This window comes from Bos indicus, chromosome 8, assembly GCF_029378745.1.
Source record: "Bos indicus isolate NIAB-ARS_2022 breed Sahiwal x Tharparkar chromosome 8, NIAB-ARS_B.indTharparkar_mat_pri_1.0, whole genome shotgun sequence".
Taxonomy (NCBI): domain Eukaryota; kingdom Metazoa; phylum Chordata; class Mammalia; order Artiodactyla; family Bovidae; genus Bos; species Bos indicus.
Genome location: NC_091767.1, coordinates 25,257,812 through 25,283,292, shown reverse-complemented (window position 1 = coordinate 25,283,292; position 25,481 = coordinate 25,257,812). Strand labels below are relative to the sequence as shown.

The 25,481-nt window shown below is 47.8% G+C and overlaps 2 protein-coding genes across 6 annotated transcripts in view; one reads left to right on the top strand and one right to left on the bottom strand.

The window, feature by feature from the left end:
- The window catches only part of ADAMTSL1 (ADAMTS like 1), a 1,120,558-nt gene extending 1,109,670 nt beyond the window's left edge, over nucleotides 1–10,888 (top strand). For all 4 annotated transcript variants that reach the window (XM_070794493.1, XM_070794491.1, XM_070794494.1 and 1 more), the window contains 3 exons: nucleotides 5,511–5,620; nucleotides 6,402–6,622; nucleotides 8,267–10,888. In XM_070794493.1, coding sequence (XP_070650594.1) covers nucleotides 5,511–5,620; nucleotides 6,402–6,622; nucleotides 8,267–8,373 — 438 coding nt within the window. In that variant the 3' untranslated portion in view covers nucleotides 8,374–10,888. The remainder of the gene's footprint in view (nucleotides 1–5,510; nucleotides 5,621–6,401; nucleotides 6,623–8,266) is intronic.
- The window catches only part of SAXO1 (stabilizer of axonemal microtubules 1), a 155,192-nt gene that overhangs the window by 14,560 nt on the left and 115,151 nt on the right, over nucleotides 1–25,481 (bottom strand). Inside the window, exons 6-8 of one of the 2 annotated variants that reach the window (XR_011568023.1) lie at nucleotides 13,408–13,453; nucleotides 4,777–4,850; nucleotides 575–767 (exon numbers count right to left, since the gene is read on the bottom strand). The gene's annotated coding sequence lies outside the window, so the exon portion shown is untranslated. The remainder of the gene's footprint in view (nucleotides 1–574; nucleotides 768–4,776; nucleotides 4,851–13,407; nucleotides 13,454–25,481) is intronic. The other variant, XR_011568024.1, reaches the window with a different exon arrangement.

Below are 25,481 nucleotides of genomic sequence, written 5' to 3'. Positions count from 1 at the left end.
CGTATGTTGGTCCCATTTTCTTCATTTTCTTTCTTTGAGCTCCTAAGACTCAATAACATCAATTGAACTGTTTTCAGGCTTGCTAATTGCTTTTTCAGTCTCCTCAAACCTGCTGTAGAACTCTTCTCGTGAAATTTTCAATTCAGATAAGTATTTTTTGGCTCCATATCTATTTTTATAATTTCTGACTTTGTCAATATCCTCATTTTGTTCACATAACATTTTTCTGATTTCCTTTCTTTATTCATTTTTTGCTTTAGATCTCTGAACATGTTTGTGACAGCTGTGTTAAAGAAGTCTTTAATACATGTGATGCTGTGTTTCTTTAGGGCTGGCTCTGCCACTTTACTTTCTTCCTTGAATGGGCCATGATTTCCTATTTCTTTGATGTGCTTATGACTTATTACAGGAAACTGGGCATTGAGAAAAACAGACATCCCTCCCAGTCTTTGAATACACTTTCTCTGTGCCTGTGTATACCTTCACTGATTAGCTGGGTGTTCTCTGAACCTAGGGATCAGCCTGAGATGAAACCTTAAGGTCTTCTGAGGTCTTTTCTGAGCATATGTCTTACCTGGGCCTGCTTCTGACTTTCATAATTCCTCTTTATACAGCTGCTCTTGAACGTCTTAATTTCCAAGTTGGTCTCACCTCAGGTTGCCCTCAGGGTCTTAGGTAGCCTGTTGCATGTCTCCATCTGTGATCTCTTGCCCCAAGTGTCCATAGTCCCCTTGCAACTTTCACACGTAGGGGATGGCATTTGACACCTGAGTTAGAAGAGACAGAGACCAGTCCTTCAGGTAGCCCTCTGATAGGTTAGAACACTGCACACTGCAAATAGGATCTTCTCTGCTCCCTACAGATGGTGGAAGAAAAATGGGCTGCTGCTACTACGTCTAGACCAAAACTGCCTTGCTGGGGTTTGGGCACTAGAAAAAACAGACATCCCTCCCAGTCTTTGAATACACTTTGTGCCTATGCACACCTTCCGGAGAAGGCAATGGCACCCCATTCCAGTACTCTTGCCTGGGAAATCCCATGGACGGAGGAGCCTGGTAGGCTACAGTCCATGGGGCCACTAAGAGTCAGATACGACTGAGCGACTTCGCTTTCACTTTCATGCATTGGAGAAGGAAATGGCAACCCACTCCAGTGTTCTTGCCTGGAGAATCCCAGGGACGGGGGAGCCTGGTGGGCTGCCGTCTATGGGGTCACACAGAGTCGGACACGACTGACACGACTTAGCAGCAACAGCAGCATGCACACCTTCACTGATTTCACTGGGTGTTCTCTCAAAACTCTACAATTTTTCCTAGTGTTTTGAAGACAGATTTTTCTTTATTGGGTAAGTTGCTGTAGGCCTTTAACTTTTTCAGAATTCCTGTAAGATTAGTTTAGCCAGTTTCTGGCAGCTTTTTGATGTTTGTGTGCAAATAAGGACTTAGAGCTACCTACCCTGCCATTTTGCTGACATCCTCACAATCAGGAATTCTTGAAGGAGTGCGTCTAAGAGCCCTAGTTCCTCCTCTCTCGTTTGTATCTCTGTTCATTGCTGGTTTGACTTCAGTGCCAACTGCCACATTGAAACAGCCCTTTCCAGGATCACCAGTGCAGCCTATAAGTTCCCCTGGATCCTGGCCACTTCTTTGTTCTTTTTGATGCATTTTGATTTTGATACCACTGACCCCCTTTCCTTTCTGGAAACTCCTTTATTGGTCTCTGTGAATACATCTTCTCTCTTTCTCCTCTTCCCGCAGTTTAATTAGTGTCCCTTGAGGTTCTGCCTAAGCCTTGTCTCCATCTCATGCTTTCCCTCCCCTTGGGTTATACTGCTTGTGACTCCTAGCCACCACTCGTGTACTGACGACTTTCAAATGGATAGTGTTCAGTGCAGCTCAACTTTTCAGTCACAGATCTATATACCCCCCTGCTTAATGAACATACATATTTGCATATGTCACAAACATCTTCAAAACAAATGCTTACCTAGTTTTTCAGTCCTTAAACCTGAGACAGCTGGCTCCCTGTTACTCCTGAGAGTCAAGGCACCACTGAAGCCATGCGAATCATACTTCCATAGAATCACCTCTCCATTTCCATTGCCTTCATTTTGCTCAGCACAATTCATTACCTAGATTTCTCTCCAGACTTTCAACTCAATTACTATACTGCTGACAGAATAATCTTTTTAAAGAGTAACTCTGATCATGACACTCCCACTTAAAAACCATTTTAGGTGCCTCCCTTCCCCCACCCCAACAAAGCAGCATTCATAGGAAAACCCAAACTCCTCAGCCAACACACAGTACTTCTCATGATGTGGCATGTGTTTTACAGCCACGTATATAATTCTACCTCTCATATAATTCTCCTGTAAACATTCCAGGGCTGTTTTTGCCATCATTCCTTCACACATGCTTTTATGGAACACATTCCCTACACACGACAGGTGCCTCATAAATGTGTTGGATAAAAAGAGTAAAGTTGAATTATACATGAAGCCAGGTTGTTAGAACTGAGAAGGTGGTCTTAGTTCTACTTCGACTAAAACCAGCATGGTTTTCACAGACTTCAAAGAGATAGGAAAATGAAGGAATAGATCTTTGCGTGACACTATTTCAAAAGAATTTTCTTGTCAAAAACTTACCATTTTCATTCTTACAGGAGAGGAATATGGAGGTTTGGTGGGAATCTATGGTTTGAAGCCAATCCAAACAATATCACCAATGCAAAATTACTAAAAAGATTTTTGAGATCAAGCAGTTCCCTGTTCTTTTTGTAACGCCGTAGCCTTGTTACTGTTGAACATGAGGCTCATGGACCAATGACATTGGCATCACCTGAGAGCTTTTAGAAGTTCAGCATGGGTGAATGAAAAGATGTGTGAACAGAAGGGAAATTCAACAGAACGACAGAAAATACAAGAAGGTACCAAACAGAAGTCACAGAGCTGAAGAACACACTAACTACACCTCTAATGTAGACTAGACGAAGCAAAGAAAGGATCAGTAAATGTGAAGTCAGGGCAGTAGAACTCATCCAATCAGAGAAGGAAAGAAAGTAAGTTAAGCTAGATTAAAGGGCTTGCAGCATTATATAGGTCCCAGGAAAAAAGGAGCAGAAACCCTGTTTTAAGATATAATACTGAAAAATTTCTAAACCTGGGGAAAGAAACAGACATCCAGGTCAGGAAACCCACGGGGTTCTAAGTAAAATGAAGGCAAAGCAATCAGAACTAGTTCCACAAATATATGGCCAATTCATTTACAACAACAGAGCCAAGAACATACAATGGGGAAAGGACAGCCTCTTCAATAAATGTAGTTTGGAAAATTGGACCACTACCTTACACCATGTACACAAATTAACTAAAAATGGAGCAAAGACTTGAATGTAAGGCCTGAAACCATAAAGTTCCTAGAAGAAAATGTAGGTGGTACGGTTCTTGACATCAGTGTTGGTGTTGATTTTTTAAAATCTGACACCAAAACCAAAAGTAACAAAAGCAAAAGGTGAAACTACATCATACTTGAGAGGAAATATCGATGAAATGAGAAGGTAGCTACTAAACGAGAAAATGGTTGCACATCATATATCCAATAAGGTTTAATATCCAAAATCTATAAAGAACTGATATAATTCAATAGCAAATTTTTTTTCCATTTTAAATAAGCAGAAGATTTGAATATATACTTTTTCAAAGACATACACATGGCCAAAAGGTACATTAAAAGGTGCTCAACATCAATTATCAGAGAAATACTAATCAGAAACACACTGAGATACAGCTTCATACCTGTCAAAATGGTTATTATTGAAAAGCCAAGAAGTAACAAGTGTTGGTGAGGATGTGGGAAAAAGGGAGGCTCCTACACTGTTGGTGAGAATGTAGACTGGGGCAGCCACTATGAAAAACAATATCAAGATTCCTCAAAAGATTCAAACTACCATGTGATTCGGCAATTCCACTCCTGGGTATTTACCTAAAGAAAATGAAAATGCTAAGTTGAAAATGTATCTCCACCTTCATGTTTTACTGCAGCATAATTTACAACAGCCAACATATAGAAACAACCTACACATCCATTGTTGGCTGAATGGATAAAGACAATGTAGTGTATGTGTGTGTATATATGTGTGTATGTGTGTACACACACATCTTCTTTATACACACACACACAATGGAATTTTATTCAGCTATAAAAAAGACTAAAATCTTGCCATTTGCAACAATATGGATGGACCTCAAGGGCATGCTAAGTTAACTAAGTTACACAGAGAAAGATTGGAGTAGGAAATGGCACCCCACTCCTGTATTCTTGCCTGGAAGATCCCATGGACAGAGGAGCCTGGTGGGCTACAGTCCATGCAGTCACAAAAATTACATGATGGCGCACGCACACACAGAAAGATAAATACCATATGATCGCTCTTATATGTGGCATATAGTTTTTTAAAAAAAGCAAGCTCACAGATGAGAACAGATTGGTCGTTGCCAGAGGCAGGGTGTGGAGTGTGGAAATAACAGGTGAGGAGGTCAAAGACTAAAAAGGAAAAATAAAATTTAAAATAAAACAGGATTTCCGCTTGTAATTTTAAGGGTTAACAGCTCCCCTGTGAATCCCTAGGAGTCCAGATACTTTCAAGTTAAGAGCCTTCATTCTAAAATGACCTCCAAGGGGTATCTGTCCCCTTACCCTATTCAAATAGCAGATGTTGGCTAAGGGCCTGCTGCTTTCTCCTTGTACAGACATCACTGTTGGTGGGAATATTTACCATGATAGGCTGGCTCTGCCAACCCTGGGAAAAGCTTAACCATCTCCATCTTGTTCAGCCACCTTTGGTTTATCCTGGAGGAAATGAAACCAGAGAAAGGAAAGAAATGATCATTACTTTAATGAATTCAGCAAGAATAAACCAGATCACCCTCTGGACTGGAGGAGGGAAGGGGATCTTGTCTAGAGGTCTTCAGCTCTCAAGTTTACCGCCACACCCCTAGCACACTGTGTCAAGTCAGCTTGCACATGGTTCTCCTGGGAGGCAGCTGACATCTCTGACCACCTCCACACCACCATTAGCCATCTGCTCAGTGGTAAAGAATCCATCTGCCAATGCAGGAGACAAAGGTTCAGTCCCTAGGTTGGGAAGATTCCCTGGAGAAGGAAATGGCAACCCAATCCAGAATTCTGGCTTGGGAAATCCAATGGACAGAGGATCTTGGTGGGCTACAGTCTATGGGGTCACAAAAGAGGCAGACGTGACTTAACAACTAAACAGCAACAACAGTGCGAGAATGCTCACAGAATTCAGCAGAGCTAACCATCCCACTGTGGCACTAGGAAAAGGAAATGTGATGGATAACCTTTAAATTGGCCTAGAGAGAGGCAAAATCAGTGATCTGACCACCTCGAACAAGCCCCTGCACAGGGGTCTCTTGCCCCACGCAGCCTGGGCATGGCAGCCTGTCCCATGGCTGGCTAACACGTATGTCACCTTTTTCTGCTTCCCAGTGCAATGGGCCTTGCATCGGGCCTCGCCTTGCTGTGCAGCACAGACAAGTCTTCTGCCAGACGCTGGATGGCATCACCTTATCATCAGAGCAGTGCAGCGCCCTTCCAAGGTAAGAGAAAGCCACAGCCCACCCCTTCCCCAGCCCTTGTGTCAACAGCGCAGAAAGACGACGGTGAGTGGACGTGTCTCCTCCAACCTCCCACAGCGGTCAGACACTCTTCCCTTTTACCTCCACCCTCTCCAGACCACTGGACTCCTAAAGGGAGACAGCTCGGGGTGGCCTCATGCTTATTGAATGGACCAGGCTGGGCTTTCCTTGTTTGGAGATGAGAGCACAGAGGGTGCTGTTCTTCTGAGGAGAATAGCTGGCACAAGAGACTGGCTCTGGCCCCAGGGTGGACAGGAGGTCAGGTCCACAAAGGGGGCACCAGAGCCCAAGGGCTCCACCAGCCTCTCCCTCTTGTCCACTTCCCTTTAGAAGTTACACTGAGCCCCTTGTCTCCAGGTCTCCGCCTACCATTCCTACCCAGCCCCCAGCCCTTCTCCTCCTTCCTTCCCTGGGGGTGAGGGCTCATCACCCCCGCCCCTAAGATCCCAGGCCCTGAGTACAACTCTGCCGGCCCCCAGCCTGGTGGAGCTCATTCTCAGATCATGCAGTGACAGAGACGCTGTAGAGATGAGCAGACAGAGGCCCAGTTAGAGGAAGGGGTCTTCTGAGACCCTGCAGCCGTTCAGGAAAAGAGCTCAGAACCCAGGGCTGGCAGCACTGGGAGTTCTTGATAGACGCCTGACAGTCTCGGATTTACAGCCGTGTGTTCACAGCTGTCTCCCCTGATCCGGCCCCCAGAGGCGCAGACCCTAACCCTGCCACTCCCACTCCCCTGGCACAGGCCCGTGAGCGCCCAGAACTGCTGGTCAGAAGCCTGCAACGTGCACTGGAGGGTCAGCCTGTGGACCCTGTGCACGGCGACCTGCGGCAACTACGGTTTCCAGTCCCGGCGCGTGGAGTGCGTGCACGCCCGCACCAACAAGGCAGTGCCCGACCACCTGTGCTCCTGGGGACCTCGGCCAGCCAACTGGCAGCGCTGCAACATCACCCCCTGCGAAAACAGTATGTTCCAACCCCACAGAGCCGTCTGCAAACTCCCCACCAGGCTTCGGGTGCAGCGGGCAGTCCCAGGGACGGAGCCTGAACACAGGGCCGTAGTCCCACCTTCCCAGGGATCCTGAGCCAGGGCCGGAGTCAGGTATTTTCAGAGGGGTGCACGCAGGCAAACAAAGATGTGTGCAAGGATGTGTATACATGTGTCTAGGCCACAGAGAATGGCTGGGTGTGGCCCAAGGGCTCCATACTGGCCCCTGAGAGAGCCAGGCGCATTTGGCTAAGCGCTGGATGAAATCATCCTCCGGTTCACCTACAGTAGTTTGGCCGCGGTACTCCCCCGGTGGCTTAGACAGTAAAGAGTCTGCCTGCAGTGCAGGAGACCCGGGTTCCATCCCTGGGTCAGAAAGATCCCCTGAAGAAGCAGACGACAACCCATCCAGTCTTGTTGCCTGGAAAGTTCCATGGACAGAGGAGCCTGGGGTCTGGCAGGTTATAGTCCATGGGGTCACAAAGAGTTGGACACGACTGAGTGACTAACACACACACACACACACACACACTCAGAGAGGACAGCTAAACAGTGGCTCTTGGGGAGCAAGCACTGTTTATACCTGAGTAGCAAACAGAGCTGCTCCCACTCAGCCGACACTGCAGCCCTTGCGGTCTGCTGCCCACAGAACAAGGACCTGATGACCGCGCCCTTCTTCCCCGCCCTGGGTATGCAGGGGCCATACCCAGGGTCTGATACTCATTCCTTCCCTCAAGTCTAGAACCTCCTCCTCGGCCCAGCACCACATTTGTATCCCAGTTGGGTGGGGACCTATTTTTTCTTCCTTTGGACCCAAAATACATTGGAGATGCTTCCTCCCAGGGACAGAGACAAAGCATGAGGCAAAGAATAGGAAAATTTGAAGTCTTGCTGTGCAGTTTCTCCTCAGTCAGGGCCTCACTGAGTCTCAGATTCCCCATGCTGAAGAGATATCCTCTAGACAGACAGTCCCGCTGCTTCTTCTACACAAGCAGGTATTGCCTGACCCATCTTTGCCAGCTCCCACACTCAGGACCACTGTTTTCCACAAAAATAGTTGAGACCTACTGCGTTAACCACTGATGTGTGCAGCCCCAGTCCACGTCAGTACTGAAGAACCATGTAGCCTGTGCTGGTACTGAACTAGGACGCCAGTGTAGGTAAAGAGTAGAGAGGCTGGCGGGAGAGTACAGCAACCAAAGCTTCACAGGGAAGGGAAGAGTCACAGTTCAGGGGATGAGGCCACCACAGGCAGGCCTCACCTGCATGCCCCCCCCCCACCCCGAAGTGGAGCAGAACTTAGTCCTTCTGGGAACCATCTCGAGGAGGAAGAGCTTCAGGTACCCAAATGCCATGGGAAAAGGGCACCTTGCCTAGGAGGTGAGGCAGTCCCTACCACCCTCAGGAAGGAAGGGGGCCGTCAGAAAGGCCCAGAGCCCCAGCATTCGGCGCCCAGCTGCAGCCTGGGGAGCAGATGGCCAAGTTCCGCCAGAGCAAGGCCAGTTCAGAGGTGCTGGACAGCGGTGGCCCTTCTAGCACAAGAGTCTGTCCCCAGAAGGCACCTGGTGGCCACGGATATGACGAGTCTGTGTTTCACATCTCCTTTCTGTCCCCTTTCCCAGCGGAATGCAGAGACACCACCAGGTACTGTGAGAAGGTGAAACAGCTGAAACTCTGCCAACTCAACCAGTTCCAATCTCGCTGCTGTGGAACCTGTGCCAAAGCATGAAGACAGGGCGAGGCGAGAACACTACCCTGGCCGCACAGAGGACTTATGCAACCACCTTGGACAGAACTTAAGCTTTCTTCATTTTATTTATTTATTTGCCCCTCCCCACCCCTATACACACAACCCTCTTCGACCTCCTTCCTTGCCCCCTCCCCAGATGTGATGCCCCCAGCATGTCTGCTCTCAGTTGGCTGGGGGACAGAATGAGGGGACAGGACAAGGATGGAGGTCTGAGGAGGCTGCAGAGCAGAACGGGCCAGCCAGCAGAGCCCCCTGGCCAGCTGGCTCCCTCCCAACCTGGGTCCCAGAGAGACCCAGGAAGAGGCCAGCGTAGCCCTCAGGACAGCAGGGAGCCAGAGCCAACAGCAGACGAGAGAGAGGGGCAGAAGGGTAGGCGCCTGAGAGTTTGTAAAGCATTGGTGTTGACTCTGGACAACCAAGGTGTCTCTCCTGGCCAGGGATGGTCAAGACCAGGGAGGGGCAACACCAGCCATGCTAAAGACCCAGCCCAGAACTCAGCTTTTTGGGGTGGTGGCAAGGGGTCAGAGCAACAAGAACTCAAAACACTGTAGGGGGTGAAGGGAAGCCAATCCAAGTAGCTGAAGTGCACGGTGATGCAGAAAATGAAGTAGGGAGGGCAGGGACAGAAGCACAAAGAGAGCGGTGTGTGCTCCTGAGGGAAGGGGACAGCAGGGAATAAGCAGGCAGCTGGTGAGGTTCTGAACCCCAAGCCCACATGCCTGGTGGACCTCTACGGAGTCAGGGGAGGCTATGGGGCTCAGAGCTCTTCTGCCCTTGGGCCCAGGCTGCATGCAGGAGCCATGCCCTCTCTAGGGTGGAGAGGAGTCCCCGAGGAGGCTCACTGAACTTTCTGACCACACCCCCAGGGCAAAGCTGGTGAGACAGCAGGGCCTAGCTGTGCAGTCATGCCACCCCTGGCGTCTCTAAATCAAGAGTCCCCCAGCCCGGAACTAACTGCTGACACAGGCCAAGGTGTTTTGATCATGAATAGACTGGGTTTCCTACCTATAAGGTTTTTAATGCGTCACTGAAGGGCCAGGGACTAGGGTCAACTTGTCAAAAACCAAGCCATTAATCAACTTGTCAGAGCATCCATTAGGTCAGAGCAACCACTTCCTTCCAGAGCTGACCAGGTAATGGGTGGGACCACAGCCCCATGACAGCTGCCCCTGTATTCAGACAAGAGGTGTGGGTGGGGCCAAGGGGCACAGCAGCAAAGCCGAGGAGTAACTAAAGCTGCCCAGAAGGTCCTTGAAGGCTTTTCAGCCATACCCTCCATACAGTGAAATATGATAAACTCTACCAGAATTAATATACCTCGGTTCTGCTAATTCGGTGTGGGCAAAGCAGCATACGCACCCCACACCCTAGTCATGCCATCAGCTATGGTAGAGAGGCTGCAGTAGCAAGTCAAGTGGCAAAACTGAAAATCTGGGACATTTTGGCAAATTGCTCGTTCAGCAGAGTGGTTTGGGGCGAGTGATTTTGGTCTGCCCCCCACCACAATGGCCACCATTTAGTAGCAGCTAGAGCAGAGCAGGGTGGCCAGAGTCACTCACCCCTCACACAGACTGCCCCGCGCCACATATACAGACTCGCAAAATGCCACTCACCTCAGAGGCCACCACTGACATCAGGGCTGTGTTTTCCAGCCAGCCTGGAAACAAAAGTTGGGGTCGGGGGAAGACATTATGCTTGTGTCCTCCCCAGGTGAGCTGTGGACAGTTAAGGTGTTTTCCTCACCATAATAATGGGCTCTGAGAAATCATGTTACTAAAAATCAGTGTAATTTTTATTTAAAATAAAAGAGAATGTCTTCTATGTCTGTATATCTTTTGTGAATATTTATTAGGATTTCTTGTATAAAAAAAGTGCAATATTAATAATTGTACATTGTCTTCCAGAAAAAAAAAATAAAATATTTGGGGGACTTTTTATTAACTTCCTGCAGCTGTGTTCCTGTAAACTCAGTGGCGATTATTGTATTGTTCCTATTTTTAGAAGAAGCTGATGTTTAACTCTGGATCCACCCACTGTGTACAGAATACATTGTAATAGTCGGCACGGGATGATGGGGCAATAAGAGGGGATTCGTTTGTGACACAACAGTCATGCACGGAATGCGGAAGACAGATTCCATACTGGTACTAATGCGGTTGGTTCTTTCTAGTTCAACAGCTCTGGAAACCCGGTGGCCAGTATTTACACTTCCTGAGCAGCGGAGGTCCTCTAGCCTGGCCACGTGTCAGGCTGTAGCAGGTGAAGACGGCCTTCAGAGCGAGCCCAGAGGACCGAGGTGTGGGGTGGGAAACAGCGTCCTCCTTGCATGAGATGAATGTACATTTACTGTCTGTTCTGTGAATCGTGACTCAGCAGCACCACAAGGTCATTAGGGCTGCTGAAGAATGTGGGAGGAGGCATCTCCTCCTCTAAAACACAAAACTGTATTTATATATTTTTTTTTTGTACAGATAATACAGCTTATTTATTTAAATCTTGTCGTCCGAGTCTCTATTAAGCTCAGCCTTCCTATCTTGTTGTGGGCAGGAGGGGAGGGGGTGAGGCTGGTTCCCAGCCACTACTGTGAGTTTAGCCAAAATGGAAGAATTGCAGTTTTCGGCTTTGCCTAGAAAGCTGGGGGGCCCGTGCCTGGAAGAATTAGTCCTGTAAGTGAACCCAGAGGAGCTAAATATCCACAAATTGAGACGAGTGCTGCCTTTCACAATCAGCTCATTTACAGCCCTGTGGATAGGTATACCTCAGAGAGATTTAGGATTTTGTTCCAGACCACTGCAATAAAGCAAATATCACACACAAAAAAAGGAATTCACATGAATTTTTTGGTTTCCCAGTGCATATAAAAGTTGTATTTATGCTATCCTGTAGTCTATGAAGTGTTATAATAGCATTATATCTTTAAAAACAATGTACACAACCTTAATGATAAATCCCTTTTTGCTAGAAAATGCTAAAGATCAGGTGAGCCTTCAGCGAGTCATAGTAGGAACAAAGATCCCTGATCACAGAGCACTGTAACAATGATGAAAATTCTGAAACAGTGTGAGAACTACCAAAATGTAACACAAAGACACAAAGTGAGCAAATGTTTGAAAACTGGTGCCAAGAGGCCTGCTCAGGGTGGGCTTGCCACAGACCTTCAATTCCTAAAACAGAGTATCTGCAAACCACGACAGAGCAAAGCACAATAAAGCATGGTATGCCTGCAGAGGGAAGACGGGAGCCGCAGCACCTTCAGGAAGAAGAGCAAGCACAGGCGTCTCTGGGGTGTATGCAGACTCAGGAGCAGGAGCCTCACTCCGGGTCAGGCTTCCTGCCCCCAGGGGCGTGCACAGTGCATAGTGACTACATGCCGAAATCCTGGGTGTACACCCTCATCAGGGCCCCCATCTAAAGATCACTACCACATTTCAATCCTCACATGAACCCTATGATTATCTCCACTGGCTTATGGGTAGACAGAGGCCCAGAGAAGCCCAAGGTCACCCAGGATTCAAACCTGAGCAGTTTGGTTTTTAGCCAGAGCCCTGCCCTTCCCCATGAGGCCAGCCCCAGCTCCTCTGCGCGAGAGCCAACACACGTGGCCACCCTGGTGTGGGCATCATTCTCTCCTGCTGCCTGGAGGTTGGCAGAAGCCAATGGTGTTAATAGAGACGTTGCCTTTGCATCCTCTAAAACCAATGCTCCTGGCATTCGAGGGCTCCTAGCTCCCCCTCTTTTTAAAGCAGTTTAATAAAGCTACTAGAGAAAGTGCAAAAGAAAACAAAAGCCTGCTTGTAGAGTTCTCTATAAACAGGCTCTGGTGAAAGGGCAGCATGTCCCCAGGCCCAGACGATGCCCACACAGGGACCTTTGTGAGAGACACTCCAGGGGACCCCAGCCTGAAAGCCCAGCTCCAGCCTGTTTCAGCCACTCAACCCAGCATGTGACAATCTGTTCTGCAGCATAAATGTATGCCAGCAAGCTCTTTTTGAAATTCCAATTATTTTCTAAGGAGTCGTGGGTTTCGCTTTAAAGAGAAGACCAATGCTAGCACAATAAATATCACATACCAGCAACCAAACCAAATGTCCCCCAGAGACGCCCATGGAGGGGGGCGGGAAGGAGAGTCGCCAGAGAGAAAACCTAAGACGGCTCAAAGAGTGGGGAGGGCTCAGACAGAATGTATGGAAAACTTTCCTGCCAAAATCACAAAGCTCAGCAGGGGGAAAAAAAGAGATCCTGACCGAGATGCCACCAACCACAGTGTAAAAGTTTAGAATCTTAACCACGACCCAGTCCTGGGATTGTAACTCCTCATGCAAGGGTCCCCTGCTTGGCCTCAGAAGTTTCCATCTTTGACAGCATGAGCTCAGAAAATCTGTGGACCCATCAAGACCAGAATGATCAACAATCATCAGCACTCTCTTGCATCCCAGCTTCCTCACCTTTAAAGAGAAGATACCTCACGTGACAGGTTGTTGTAAGGAACAGGTTAATTCCTGTTGAGGAAACAAAAGAGTGCCTAGCCTATCACTGACACATTCATTGAATGTTAACTGCTATTACCATCATCCAAGCTACCTTAGAGAGATGTGGAGATGAAGGGCAGGGCTGGCAGAAGGTTTATTTCACATTACTTCCCACTGTCAGCTTTCAAAGACTCTCGCCTATGTTTTCATTTTCAACTGAGAAAGACATCAGCCATTCCTTCAAAGTTCAATACCAGACAATAGTGTAAACAAGAGAGGTATTAGGGAACCAAGCTCTATATCATGAAAGAAAATTTGATCCCTCCATGTAGCAAACTCAATGATTCACCAAAATACTGACAAACTTCCAGAAAAACTTCCCAAGACAGATACAATTTTATAATCCCAATGGACAACCTAGTCTCAATTCAAAATACTCAAATGTGCACATAATTGCCATTTCCTTCAGTTTAAAAAAAATGGAGAGACAGTCATTTATGAACAAATATACAAGTTGTAAAAACTAAAATTAAGGATATCTTACCAAGTTGAGGGCCATAGACAGCATGGTGGTATCCTCTCACTTCATCCTACAAATAAGATCAAAGGAAATAATCCAATTTTAGTAATGCTTCTCAGCTAAAATGAGACACGACAGACCTCAATAACCTATCTGTGAGACTCCCCCAAATAGGCAAATTCATCTACAAAGGGCAAGAGAAGACTGAGGTAGAGAGAAGGATGAAGCTTTGGAGAAATAAGCCAATGAAAAGCTTGATCTGTTTGGCAAAATAACCGCAGAAGAATAAATGAGGAAACAAAGCGAGGTGACTCCCTTGGTGTTTTCTGTCTATGCTCATTTTGTTCCATGAATGAGCTATGATTTAAGGACTTCAAGATTCAGAGTCAGAATGCATTAACTGTGAGTGAAATCAGGGAAGGTTACGTATTCATGTCCTATACTGCCAATGGAAAACATCGATGTTGATGCAAGCCTTGAAGTAAATAGTGAACAGTTGAATACCCAATGAGTTCTACCAACCCTCTAAGGTTAATCTAAAATTGTTGTCTGCCCCTCACATATCCCTCCTGTCCACCTGAAGATGCTTTCACAGGTCACATTTGTGTGAGCCGATGAGCCAAATCTTAGCTTCTTCCTCATAGCACCCCAAGGTTTTCAACTGTTTGTTGCCACCCTAAAAACTGGAAGGCAGGTATTTGTAACCAAGCCTCTGCTAAGAACTGAGCCACCACCTCCTCCATCAGCAAGAAGTTTACAGCTTCAATCAGATGGATTCTGTGAAGCACCTGGTCCCCATCAACCACGTGTGTCACGCTTCTGATAACACAATATACAGATGTCACTCACCTCTGCGTTTTCCAAAGGCAAAATCCATCTTCAACCAACCATTTCCCAGGCTGCTCCTACAGATGTGGTTTATATATGTATAAACAGAAATCAAATGTGCGATTTTTATGTAAGTGAAGAGAAAGCAGACAGTGGGGAATGGTTCTCCTGCCGAACATAAATAATGTTTGCTTAAGCACAACGTTGAGGAGGGCCTGAGAGATCGCACGGTCAGCGTCCAGACCAGAAAGCATGCCTGGGAAACCTGCCCGCCTCTCCAAGATGACATAAACAGCCCTCCTCCAGGCCTCTATGATGGCCAGGGCTGACCTCGCTCCAAACCCCACAAAGGAGAGTAGACAAGCTGTGAACAACTTAGTTGCCAGGTGAGCAACTCTATGAAAGCCTGAATGGTCAAGGCAGGGAGGCGAAGTGAGTCATGAGCTTGGTTTTCTTCCCTCAATCCCCACCACCATTTTTCAAATAACAATGAAAGGGCCAGGAGATGACTTAGCTGAGGTCAGGCGAAGGATGGTGAAGGATGGTGAAGTTGGTCATCAGTCATCCAGGTGGCCTGGCCCCACAGCTGGAGCTCAGCACATCACCGTGCCAGACACAAAGCAGGTGCCAGGCTCGTGGGCCAGTCACTCCTGAGCTGCCTTTCTTTGCCTGCACTGGCCCTCCCTACCGGCACGAAAACAGGCAAGACCACCAGCTGAGAGCACAGCCCCTCGACCTGGACCCTTCTGCACGGTGAAGTTCCTGGCCCAGCTGGGATGGAAAACCATCGAGCTGTCCATCCAGGCCTAGTGGGCCTCACTCTGCTGGCCCCGCCAGGCAGTCGTCCGTCTCATCTCATCTCATCTCCGTCTCCCTCATCTCTTTTCCCATTACATACCTTTCCTCTCCCTCAGAGTCTGACCAACTCTATCTGTACCAGCTCTGTACCAGGCCCAGGCCAAGCCCTGAAAACACAGGGGTGAAAGCCTCCTCCCTGTCATGAGCCCAAAGGAGCTCAGAGTCCAACCAGGAAAGCAGATACATCCCACCACAGATGCCAGTGCATCCTGCTCCTCCACATTTGGGGAATTCTCCAGCCCAGTTTTCTTCTTCATTTGGTTCTTTCCACAGTCAGCCGGCAGGGGTTGCTTTTATTCCTGACTCTCTCCCACTGGGGCTTTTGCAAAGGTATCCTGACTGGACTCCTTACATTTGTTCTGTCTCCTCCAATTCACTACCCATATAGCAGCCAGAACTAATGTAATATTGCCTGCAAACACATCAACATAAACTGATGGCTGTCTGCAGAAGAGACTTAAACCACACCCTAGGGCCAGCTAGCTCATGTTTAATTGTCTAATCATAAATCTACTCTCCTGCAAGCATTTCAAATATTGTTATCTTCCTCTGCACCAGAGGGTCTGTTAATTACCCAAAGTTCATTAATTACACATCAGTGAATTAGTTGTATTGGCAGATTGGAAAGGGCACACAAGCACCACAGCCCTTATAAACAGTCTAAGTATCCAGTAAACCCAACAGCCTAGAGCTCCAAGTCTACCCCCCAACTCTTGCTTGATCTAACCAGAGAAGGTTTGGGCTGATTTTATCATAAGAACATCCACCTTGGAATAACTGTCAGAGTGCCTAGGGCTGGAACAATAGGACTTATTCAAGTTCACAGAGCACTGGGCAAGCTTGTGGGCACTTTATGGCTCGTACCTGATATGCTTCCCTGGTGGCTCAGATGGTAAAGAATCCGCCTGCAATTCAAGAGACCTGGGTTCAACTCCTGGGTCAGGAAGATCCCCTGGAAAAGGGAGTGGCTACCCACTCCAGTATTCTTGCCTGGGAAATCCCATGGACAGAGGAGCCAGGCGGGCTACAGTCCATGGGGTCACAGAGTCAGACACAACTGAGAGACTAATATACAAGCCTAATATCAGAATTTGGTGTGAGATGGTTTCCACTGAAACATACCACCTTAAGGAATGAGGCGGTGTAAGTGGAAACTGAGAGCTCCAGCCTTTTTTTTTTTTTTAATAATTTTATTTTTAGCAGTGCTGGGTCTTTGTTACTTCACGGGCTTTTCTCTAGTTGCGGTGCTCGAGCTTCTCGTTGCAGTGGCTTCTCTTGTTGCGGAGAACTGGCTGTAGGACACATGGGCTCAGTAGCTGCAGCTCCCAGGCTCTAGAGCACAGGCTCAACAGTTGTGGTGCTCCGCGGCATGTGGCATCTTCCCAAATCAGGGATCGAACCCGTGTCTCCTGCACTGGCAGGTGGATTCTTTACCACTGAGCCACTAGGGAAGCCCTCTAGCCTTTCCTGATGGAGCTCCTATTTTCCCAAGATAAACTAGAAATTATTGGTCAGCCAAATGGCTTAAATTCATTCACCAAGAAATCTCAAAAGACGATTTGGGTTACACCAGTCCTCTGTTCTAAAGCCTTCTACACCTTCCTACTGTTGTCAGGATAAGGAACAGACTCAGTGAAATGCCCCAAGGCACCCTGCAGCAGCCCAGCCTCATCTCTACGTGACTAACCTCAGCTCCCTGGAGACTCCATGTTCCATCTTCCTTCCCCTTCTCATCTTCCATGAGCCATGGAATGCCAACCACCACAGCCACCACCACTTACTCTTCACTTGTGAGTTGTCTTGGCACCCAGGGCAGGGAAAATATGGAGGCTTTAAGATGTTTGCTTCTTAAAGATTTCCTAATTTTACAGTACTTTCCCCCACTGCCTTACAGCCAAGGTAGAAAGCTGAGGCTCTCAGTCCTTTGTCAGCCCACAGAGACACAAAATCAGGGCCAAAGGTAGGAAACCCTGTGTTCACAAAGCATCTCTCCCCCCTCTGCCCCCCTTCTCTTCCCTCATCACACACATCCACTTATTTCAGGGCCAAGTTTGGACTTGTGGCTGAAAAAAAATAAAATGACGATTATTTACCATACCCCCTCTTCTAAATAGAGTGGCTACCCACAAATGCTTCTTGTTTCACTGAAAAGATGATGATGGGTGAAAATAAAGAAGACTGCAACCAAGAGAAGACGACACTGTGTAACCCTATAAAAGGATGAAGAAATCCTGAAAGACAAGATCTGGGTGACTGTGGCTGGAGGGGCTGGGGAAGAGGAGACAGCGGAGCAAAGTGGGAAGGTGAGGGGAGTCCCACATCATCAGGATAGTTACAAGCTCCAGGGAGCCATCACCATTCTCCAAGCTGACTCCCATCCTTCTCCTCCTCCCTCACAGCACCCAACACAATTATAATTACCTGTCCAATCCTGGTGATCTTCTGGGAACTCAGAAGATCTTTCTTTCTGTACTTCAGGAAAGAACCCAATATCCCTATAAAAGTTGTAGGGGAGGAAGGAGGGCAGAAAGAGGACACATTTCTAGAAAACCCTAGGATGCTCCAGTCACCCCTGAGCTACTGGATCCACAGTGGTGAGTGGAAGTGCCAGGCCCTCCTGGCTGCAAGGGCCCTCCTACACCTCACTGCCCATATGAATGATGGTCCCGCACTCAGACATCCCAGCCCAGCCTCCTCGACCTCAGTGGATGGCAGCTCCATCCTTCCAGTTACTCAGATCGAAGGTTCTGGAGTCATGCTTGATTCCCTCTTCATCTCACTCTACCTTCAGTCAGCCACTCCATGTGGTCTACCTTCAGAACGTGCCAGGATGGGCCACTTTTCTCACTGCCCCCAACTCCACCAGCCAGGCATCTTTCTCTAGGTAAGAAGCCCCCTACCAAGCCCTGCTGTTACCCTGGCCCACTGCTGCCCCTCAAAGCATGCGACAGGGTGACCACAGTGACAACTAATAGAAACCTGATCCGGGCACTTCCCAGTTGCAAGTTTAATATTGGCTCGCCTTGGAGTAAAAGCCAGATTCCCGGCGGTGGTCTCTGCACTGGCCTGGCCCTGGCCTCGGGACCACTCCCTGGACACACCTGGACTGAAATATGCTCATGTCAGGGCCTGTGCTCTAGCTATTCCTAAGCAGCCTTCTCCCTTCCTTTGAAACTCTCAAGTCTCCCTTTCTCAGTGAGGCCCACCCTGACTACTCCGTTCAAGACACCCTGGGTCTCCCAGAACTCCCAGGTCCTCTTAATCCTGATGACCTTTTCCTTTTACCATGGCTCTTATCACCTTCTAAGTTACCATACACATGATACTTTTTATCATGTGTTTATTATTGCATTTATATTATATATTATACATTATTAGATATACATATTTGTTGTTGTTTAGTCACTAAGTCGTGTCCAACTCTTTTGCAACCTCCGTGGACTATAGCCTGCCAGACTCCTATGTCCATGGAATTTCCCAGGCAAGAATTCTGGAGTGGGTTGCCATTTTCTTCTCCAGGGAATCTTCCCAACCCAGAGGTTAAACCCACATCACCTACATTGGCTGGCAGATTCTTTACCAGTGAGCCACCACGGAAGTGCATGTTAGTTTTACAGTATATTTTTGTTTGTCTCTCCCCGACTAGACAATAAGCCCCACGAAGGGTAGGATCTGCATCTTCTCTGTTTACTGATTAGCCCAAAGCATCTAATAAATATTTTCTGAAGAGATGACTAAATCTATGTATGCACGTATGTACAGATGGCAAGAAAAGGAGAAGTGTGCCCAATGCTGTGACAGATGGGGCATCCTGTCCCTCCTAGTGCTGGAGCTAAGACAGCAGTTGTGGGGCAGAGGGGAGAGGGAGGCGTATCCAGGGAGAGGGGGCACATATGACGCGACGTGTGGAGGGAGAAGGCAAGGTTCCTGAGCAACCACCCACCAGACCAGGGACTCACTGGATGCAAGCTCGCTGGGAAACTGGAGAACGCCTACAGGCTGTCTGGATGGGTCCCCCGGGGGTGGCCCCGGGGCAGGAGGGTGGTGAGAACTGTAGCTGACCCAGGAGTCTGGGGAAAGGGCTGCACAAACACTGTCATAACCTCAAGTCAGATGGACCCCCGGGGCAGCCAGGCACACAGAGGTAGGACGTACAGCCATCACCAGAGCCCAGGACGCTGCCTCCCTTTGAGAGCTCATAACAAAACCAACACAGTAGATGGACCGTATGTTAGCAGATCACAAGATGAAAATATATTTTTCCTTGGAAAATCCCAAGGGATCTTTTTCTAGAGTCTAAAGTGATTATTTTAGATTGAAAGCTTAAAATACAAAAAATCTCTGCAAATAACCTTTATCTCTGGATATAATCATTCCTTTTTATATATTTGACTTGTAAAGCAAGTGAGCATCATGTAAAGAAGTCCTATTACAACTTAATCCATATTTTTATATCTGTGTGTGAGTGTGTGGGGTGTGTCCAGAAGTAATTCTTAAGTCTGAATGCTAACTCAGTACTAGGTACAGTGAAGAATCACTCATACAGACATAGTTCTTTCCATCTTATTCTTTCAGAGGCCACACACCTGCAAACTGAATGGCCCCTTGAACACTCCAGGGGCCTCCCTGGCGGTCCAGCGGCTGTGCTTCCTCACTTCCAACACAGGGGAGCATGAATTTGATCTCTGGTGAGGGAACTAAGGTCCCACTCGCTACACAGTGTGGGCAAATAAAAACTTTTTTTACATACAGCATTCCAAATTGTGTTCTTTTCTCTCAACCTCCAGCGTCTCTTGCTTCTATCTAACTAGCATCCTCCTTCGTCCAAATCCAAGATCAGATCAGTCGCTCAGTCGTGTCCAACTCTTTGCAACCCCATGAATCGCAGCACGCCAGGCCTCCCTGTCCATCACAAATTCCCGGAGTTCACTCAGACTCACGTCCATCGAGTCAGTGATGCCATCCAGCCATCTCATCCTCTGTCGTCCCCTTCTCCTCTTGCCCCCAATCACCCCCAGCATCAGAGTCTTTTCCAATGAGTCAGCTCTTCGCATGAGGTGGCCAAAGTACTGGAGTTTCAGCTTTAGCATCATTCCCTCCAAAGAAATCCCAGGGCTGATCTCCTTCAGAATGGACTGGTTGGATCTCCTTGCAGTCCAAGGGACTCTCAAGAGTCTTCTCCAACACCACAGTTCAAAAGCATCAATTCTTCAGCACTCAGCCTTCTTCACAGTCCAACTCTCACAGCCATACATGACCACAGGAAAAACTATAGCCTTGACTAGACGGACCTTTGTTGGCAAAGTAATGTCTCTGCTTTTGAATATGCCATCTAGGTTGGTCATAACTTTTCTTCCAAGGAGTAAGCGTCTTTTAATTTCATGGCTGCAGTCACCATCTGTAGTGATTTTGGAGCCCAGAAAAATAAAGTCTGACACTGTTTCCACTGTTTCCCCATCTATTTCCCATGAAGTGATGGGACCGGATGCCATGATCTTTGTTTTCTGAATGTTGAGCTTTAAGCCAACCTTTTCACTCTCCACTTTCACTTTCATCAAGAGGCTTTTTAGTTCCCCTTCACTTTCTGCCATAAGGGTGGTGTCATCTGCATCCAAGGCATCATTCAAAAACATCTTTGCTGTTCACAAGGTTTGTTTTACAAATGTCATTTCCTCCAATGTCCTGAGCAAGGCTGTGAGTAATTGGCCAAGTTACTTAACCTCTCTGAGCCTCAACTCCCTGCCTGGACAGGAGAATAACAAACACAGCAGGGCTGTGTGTGGATAAAATGAGGTGGTGTGTGCTGGTGCTGTGGGAAATCGACACAGGAGTTCGCACTTACGTCCCCTGTCCCATGCGTGAACATTCCCAGGTTCCCTGGGCCTTGTACTTGGCTGTGCCATAACCTCCCATTTATCAAGAAGCCAAACAACCTCAGTGGCTGGTGAACAGGATGTTTCAGCACTCAGAGCTGACCCCGAGGCCCAGCAGAATCCACTGGGTTTCTGCATCATCAAAAAAAGGTCCAACCACATGTTTGCAAGCGTGTGTTGTACTACATTCTAAACTTCTTTGAAAAAAAAAGTGCAATGATCTCTTGGCAGCGTTTCTCCATGTATGCTCCAATGGGTCTTGCACAACAAAAGGACTCTGTTGTCAGAGTTGGAAACTGTTGTTTCCTGCTCAACATCCATCCCTTGCTTCCCTGGAAACCACATCCCAGTTTTCTCTGGGGCAGCCCCCTCACCCCAGCTCTCCTACAGTTCATGTAGTTTTCATGGGATTGACCCCACATGTGTATACACTGCTCAGTCCAGGGGTGTCTGGGTGATCCTGGCCCAGAGAATGAGTATTTTCCATTTCCCTGGCCAGGGCCATCAGTTCAGGGAACAGCATGAGACTCAGCCAAGCAAGAGAGACTCAATTCAGGGAAGTTTACTAGAACCACTGGAAAGGAGAAGCACTTTAGCTAAAAGGATGCTGTAAACTCACAATTGCTGGAAGCTACCATGTAGAAAGGGCCTGAGAAGGCATGTAGAAAGGGCCTGAGAAGGCAATGCAGAGGGAAAGAACGCTCCTATGACAGCATTCAAGCCCCTGGTTCCAGCTATGCCTGAAGGCCACAGACAAAGCTCTAGACCGCTCAACCGCCTGAACCAACAAATACTCTTTTTTAGTTTGAGTACTTGTAATTACAAGAATTCTAATTCACGGCCTGGAATATACAAAGTTAAACAAGGTGCCTTTACTATAGAAAGTGAAAGAAAGTGAAAGTGAAGTCACTCAGTCGTGTCCGACTCTTTGCGACCCCATGGACTATAGCCTGCAGGCTTCTCCGTCCATAGGATTTTCCAGGCAAGAGTACTGGAGTGGGTTGCCATTTATAGGGCTTCACAGAGACTTCAAAGGATCAAAATGCATCATGCATCTCCAACAGGAGGATATAATAGGCAGCCTCTCCCTGATCTACATGTCCAATGAACATATTTGAAGACCATATCCCAGGGCTGGTATTCCACAGAAAAGACATTGGGCTGATACACATTACCTGTAGGTTAACCTTATATTAAAATACTCCAAATCCCCATTCCCTTTTATTCTGAGACAAATGGGAATTTATTTTTCTAACACTGTTGATGCATTTACCCAGACTTTTAAAATGTGTATGATTTTTTCTTCTTTTTACTAAATTGGGGTCATATGCACAAACTGTGGTGTATTTTCCAGACTCAATAAAATATGTATGCACATACGTGTGTGTGTGTGTGTGTTATACTGGGATGATTCATGAGCTGCCATGCTTTTGAATACTGCATTTTTTAATAGTCTTTTTTTTTTTTTGGCCTCTAGTCCCAGTGCCAAGCTATTAGTTGTCTGTGCTTTCTGTTCTAAATGTGTCATACTAGCAGCAGTCTTTCTCACTCTTCTGTGGGCTAATAAACAGGGAAAAAACTCATTGGAAGTCTGTGTGTGTGTGTGTGTTTTTTTTTTTTTTAAAGTGGAGGAGAGGGGCCAATATGCTGAGAGTGCACACTGTGTAAAGTACCTGAGTTTCCACACATGAAATGCATGTCAATGACTTTGGCAGCTTACAAGATGCTTATTTCCAGGTCTTGCCTCAGTTTTGGACAGCTGAAGTTTCCAAATAACTGACCTCTGAATGTAAGAGGTGTTACAATGCTTAGCCAAGAATTGAGTCTCTCCAAGTCAACAGTAAGCACTGTGCCCTGCTTAGAAACTCAAGTGAAAAGTTTTGTTGTTTTTTTAAGCCCAAGAGAGCCTATTGCCCAAAAAATTCCATTTCTTAGTTTATAAGTCATTCACTGGCATAGATGTGTCAAACTGCAGTCATTTTACAGGCATTTTGTCTGCCTTAAGCAGCTACTTGCCTGTTTAAAGGGTGTTTGCAGGCTCCTCTGTTTTCTGCTCCTATAACATGAAATGCCTTCCCAGGTGGCACCAGTAGTAAAGAACCTGCCTGCTAATGTGGGAGACGCAAGAGATGGCAGTTCGATCCCCAAGTCGGGAAGATCCCTGGAGGAGTGCATGGTGACCCACTCCCATGTTCTTGCCTGGAGAATCCCATGGACAGAGGAGCCTGGTGGGTACAGTCCATGGGGTCGCAGAGTTGGACATGATTGAAGTGATGTAACATGCATGCATTGGGGTCACATAGAAGAAACCAAGCTTCACCCCATCATTGAAAGAACAACCTTGGTCCTGATGAGGTAGGCAGGTCACAGGTATACAGACAGGCTGTCTGGTTTGGGCAGCAAAAGCCCAAGAAAATCAGTGTTTTAGATTCAGCCACAGGAGTGGAAAGTTCCCGAATCCTTTCAGTTAGCATCAAGCTGTGTTTGCTGCCACTCCTCAAGACCTGACAAGGAAAAGCCATCAGTACGTCTCATATTAGCACCCTAGGGCCCAGAGGCAGGGACCCAGGCACCTGTGGCCCAGAAGGAGGACTTAAAGAGGAGCCCAGCTTAGCACTACCCTGATGCCTTTTCCAGAATCCAGAGCACATGTTCTGAAAGGTTCACAGTCTCCTAGGCTCCCCCAGGGCACCCTCAAAGTGCGGAGCGGACAACCACCTGCTCAGCCAGCCATGTGGAAACTCTGAGCTTGTCCGGCCAAAGAAAATGCCTCTGCCGGCCCCCACCCCCAGCGCATATGCTCAGAAGGGCCTCTGTCCTCTGCTTCAAGGTCTGAGGACCAGATGTGCGCCTGGGTGATGGCCTGGCAGGTCTGAGGAGCCAGGGGGCCATTTAATCCTCAATTAGGACCCGTACACATCCCACCAGCCCAGCTACTTCCTCACGACAGCTGCACAGCTGAAAAGCTCTTTTGGAGATTATGGATCACTCAGTGCATCTTCAAGCCCTAAATGACCAGATCGCCAAAAGAGAGCACCCCTCTGGGAAGGGTCTGTTGTGCTGATCCTAGTGCCTTTGAGCAATCTGCTTCCCTTCTGCGTTACAGGTAGAAGTGTGGAAGAGGGTGGGGAGGACAGCTGCTCTGGTAACATTACTGCAAATACTTTTAGGGCAGTGTGACTACAAATGAAAAGGTATTTGTAGACAGAGCAGGGAGTGCTGGCTCCCTCGTCACCCCCAAGCAAGGCCCTGGCCAGGACTGATGCCCCTGGTGTCAGAACTGGGCTGTGGTTTCTGCTTCAGTAGAAGGCTCTCTCTGAGCCCCGAGACCCTCCTCCATGAAACCGCTGGTGATGTCTGAAACGGGTAAGGAGGACAGCAGCTGGGGCCGAGGATGGAGTGGGAGAATGCTGTCCAAAGCCATATGCACAGCCTTGGGGAACAGCCTGGGGTTTAGAAGGTAGTGGCCCAAGATCCAGGACTCTCTTCACGGCAAACAATAGCTGACCTGGTACGTATTCTATGCTGACTGCCCACGTTCACCTTTCAGTCCCTTCAGGGGAAAAACTCACCCTCCAGGTGCACTTACCAGTGGAGAAGACCCCAAGAAAGTCCATTAGTCTTGCTCCACCTTCAGTGGGCTCTCTGCCCAGGCAAGGGTGGCTGCCAACTCGAGCTCATCTCCAGCATACCCCCTCACATACACCATTCAACTCTTTTAAGCAATAATGAAATTATAAAATACCATAGTGAAGAAGATGGGAGGAGGGTCATCAGTGAACAAGGGTTTTCAAGAAAATGGAAGAAGGCAGGAGAGAGACTGAAAAACAATGACTGACAAGCACGGAGCAGACAAGCCCAGAATAAAAATACCACAGGAATGCTGGGGCTGATAAGGAGTGGGTCTGACAGGCAGAATCTGGCAGGAGCTCAGGATCTGAAATAGCAGGTACCACAGAGAGCAGACGGACAAATGGTGCTAAAAGTGGAGCCTGCTGAAAGAATCACTGACAACGGGCCCTGCCTTCCCCAGCCTCTAGCCACTGTCTGGCCTAAGATCTTGGAGCCAAGGCCAAAAAAGGGGGCCCATCTTCAAAGACATTGACTCCTGCAAAAATGCAACAAGCAGTAGATTGGAGATTGGTGCTATGTTTCTATCATAATCGGGAGGCCAACTGGAAAGGGGGGGGCTGATCTTCAAAAAATCCAAGTGATGTGCGAGAGTCTTTAACCACACAGGCAGTCCTCATTGTAAGGTGAACGAGGGAATGAGAGGTGCCCTGGCCACCTAGGCTGCTGACACGAGGCTGCCCTGAGCAAAGCACAGGCAGGAAGACACCATCACTGGCAGTGGCATATCCCAGTAGATGCCCCCAGTCACCATATCACAAACCAGCAGGCCACACTCACTCCACCAGAGTCTCCACACCAACTAACCCCACCACCTCCAGCCCATCTGCCTCACCCTGAGATCCCACTTTCTTCGAGCAGAATAGATCTTTCCCATCTTTGAACTGTAAAAGCCCCGCCTATTCGCTT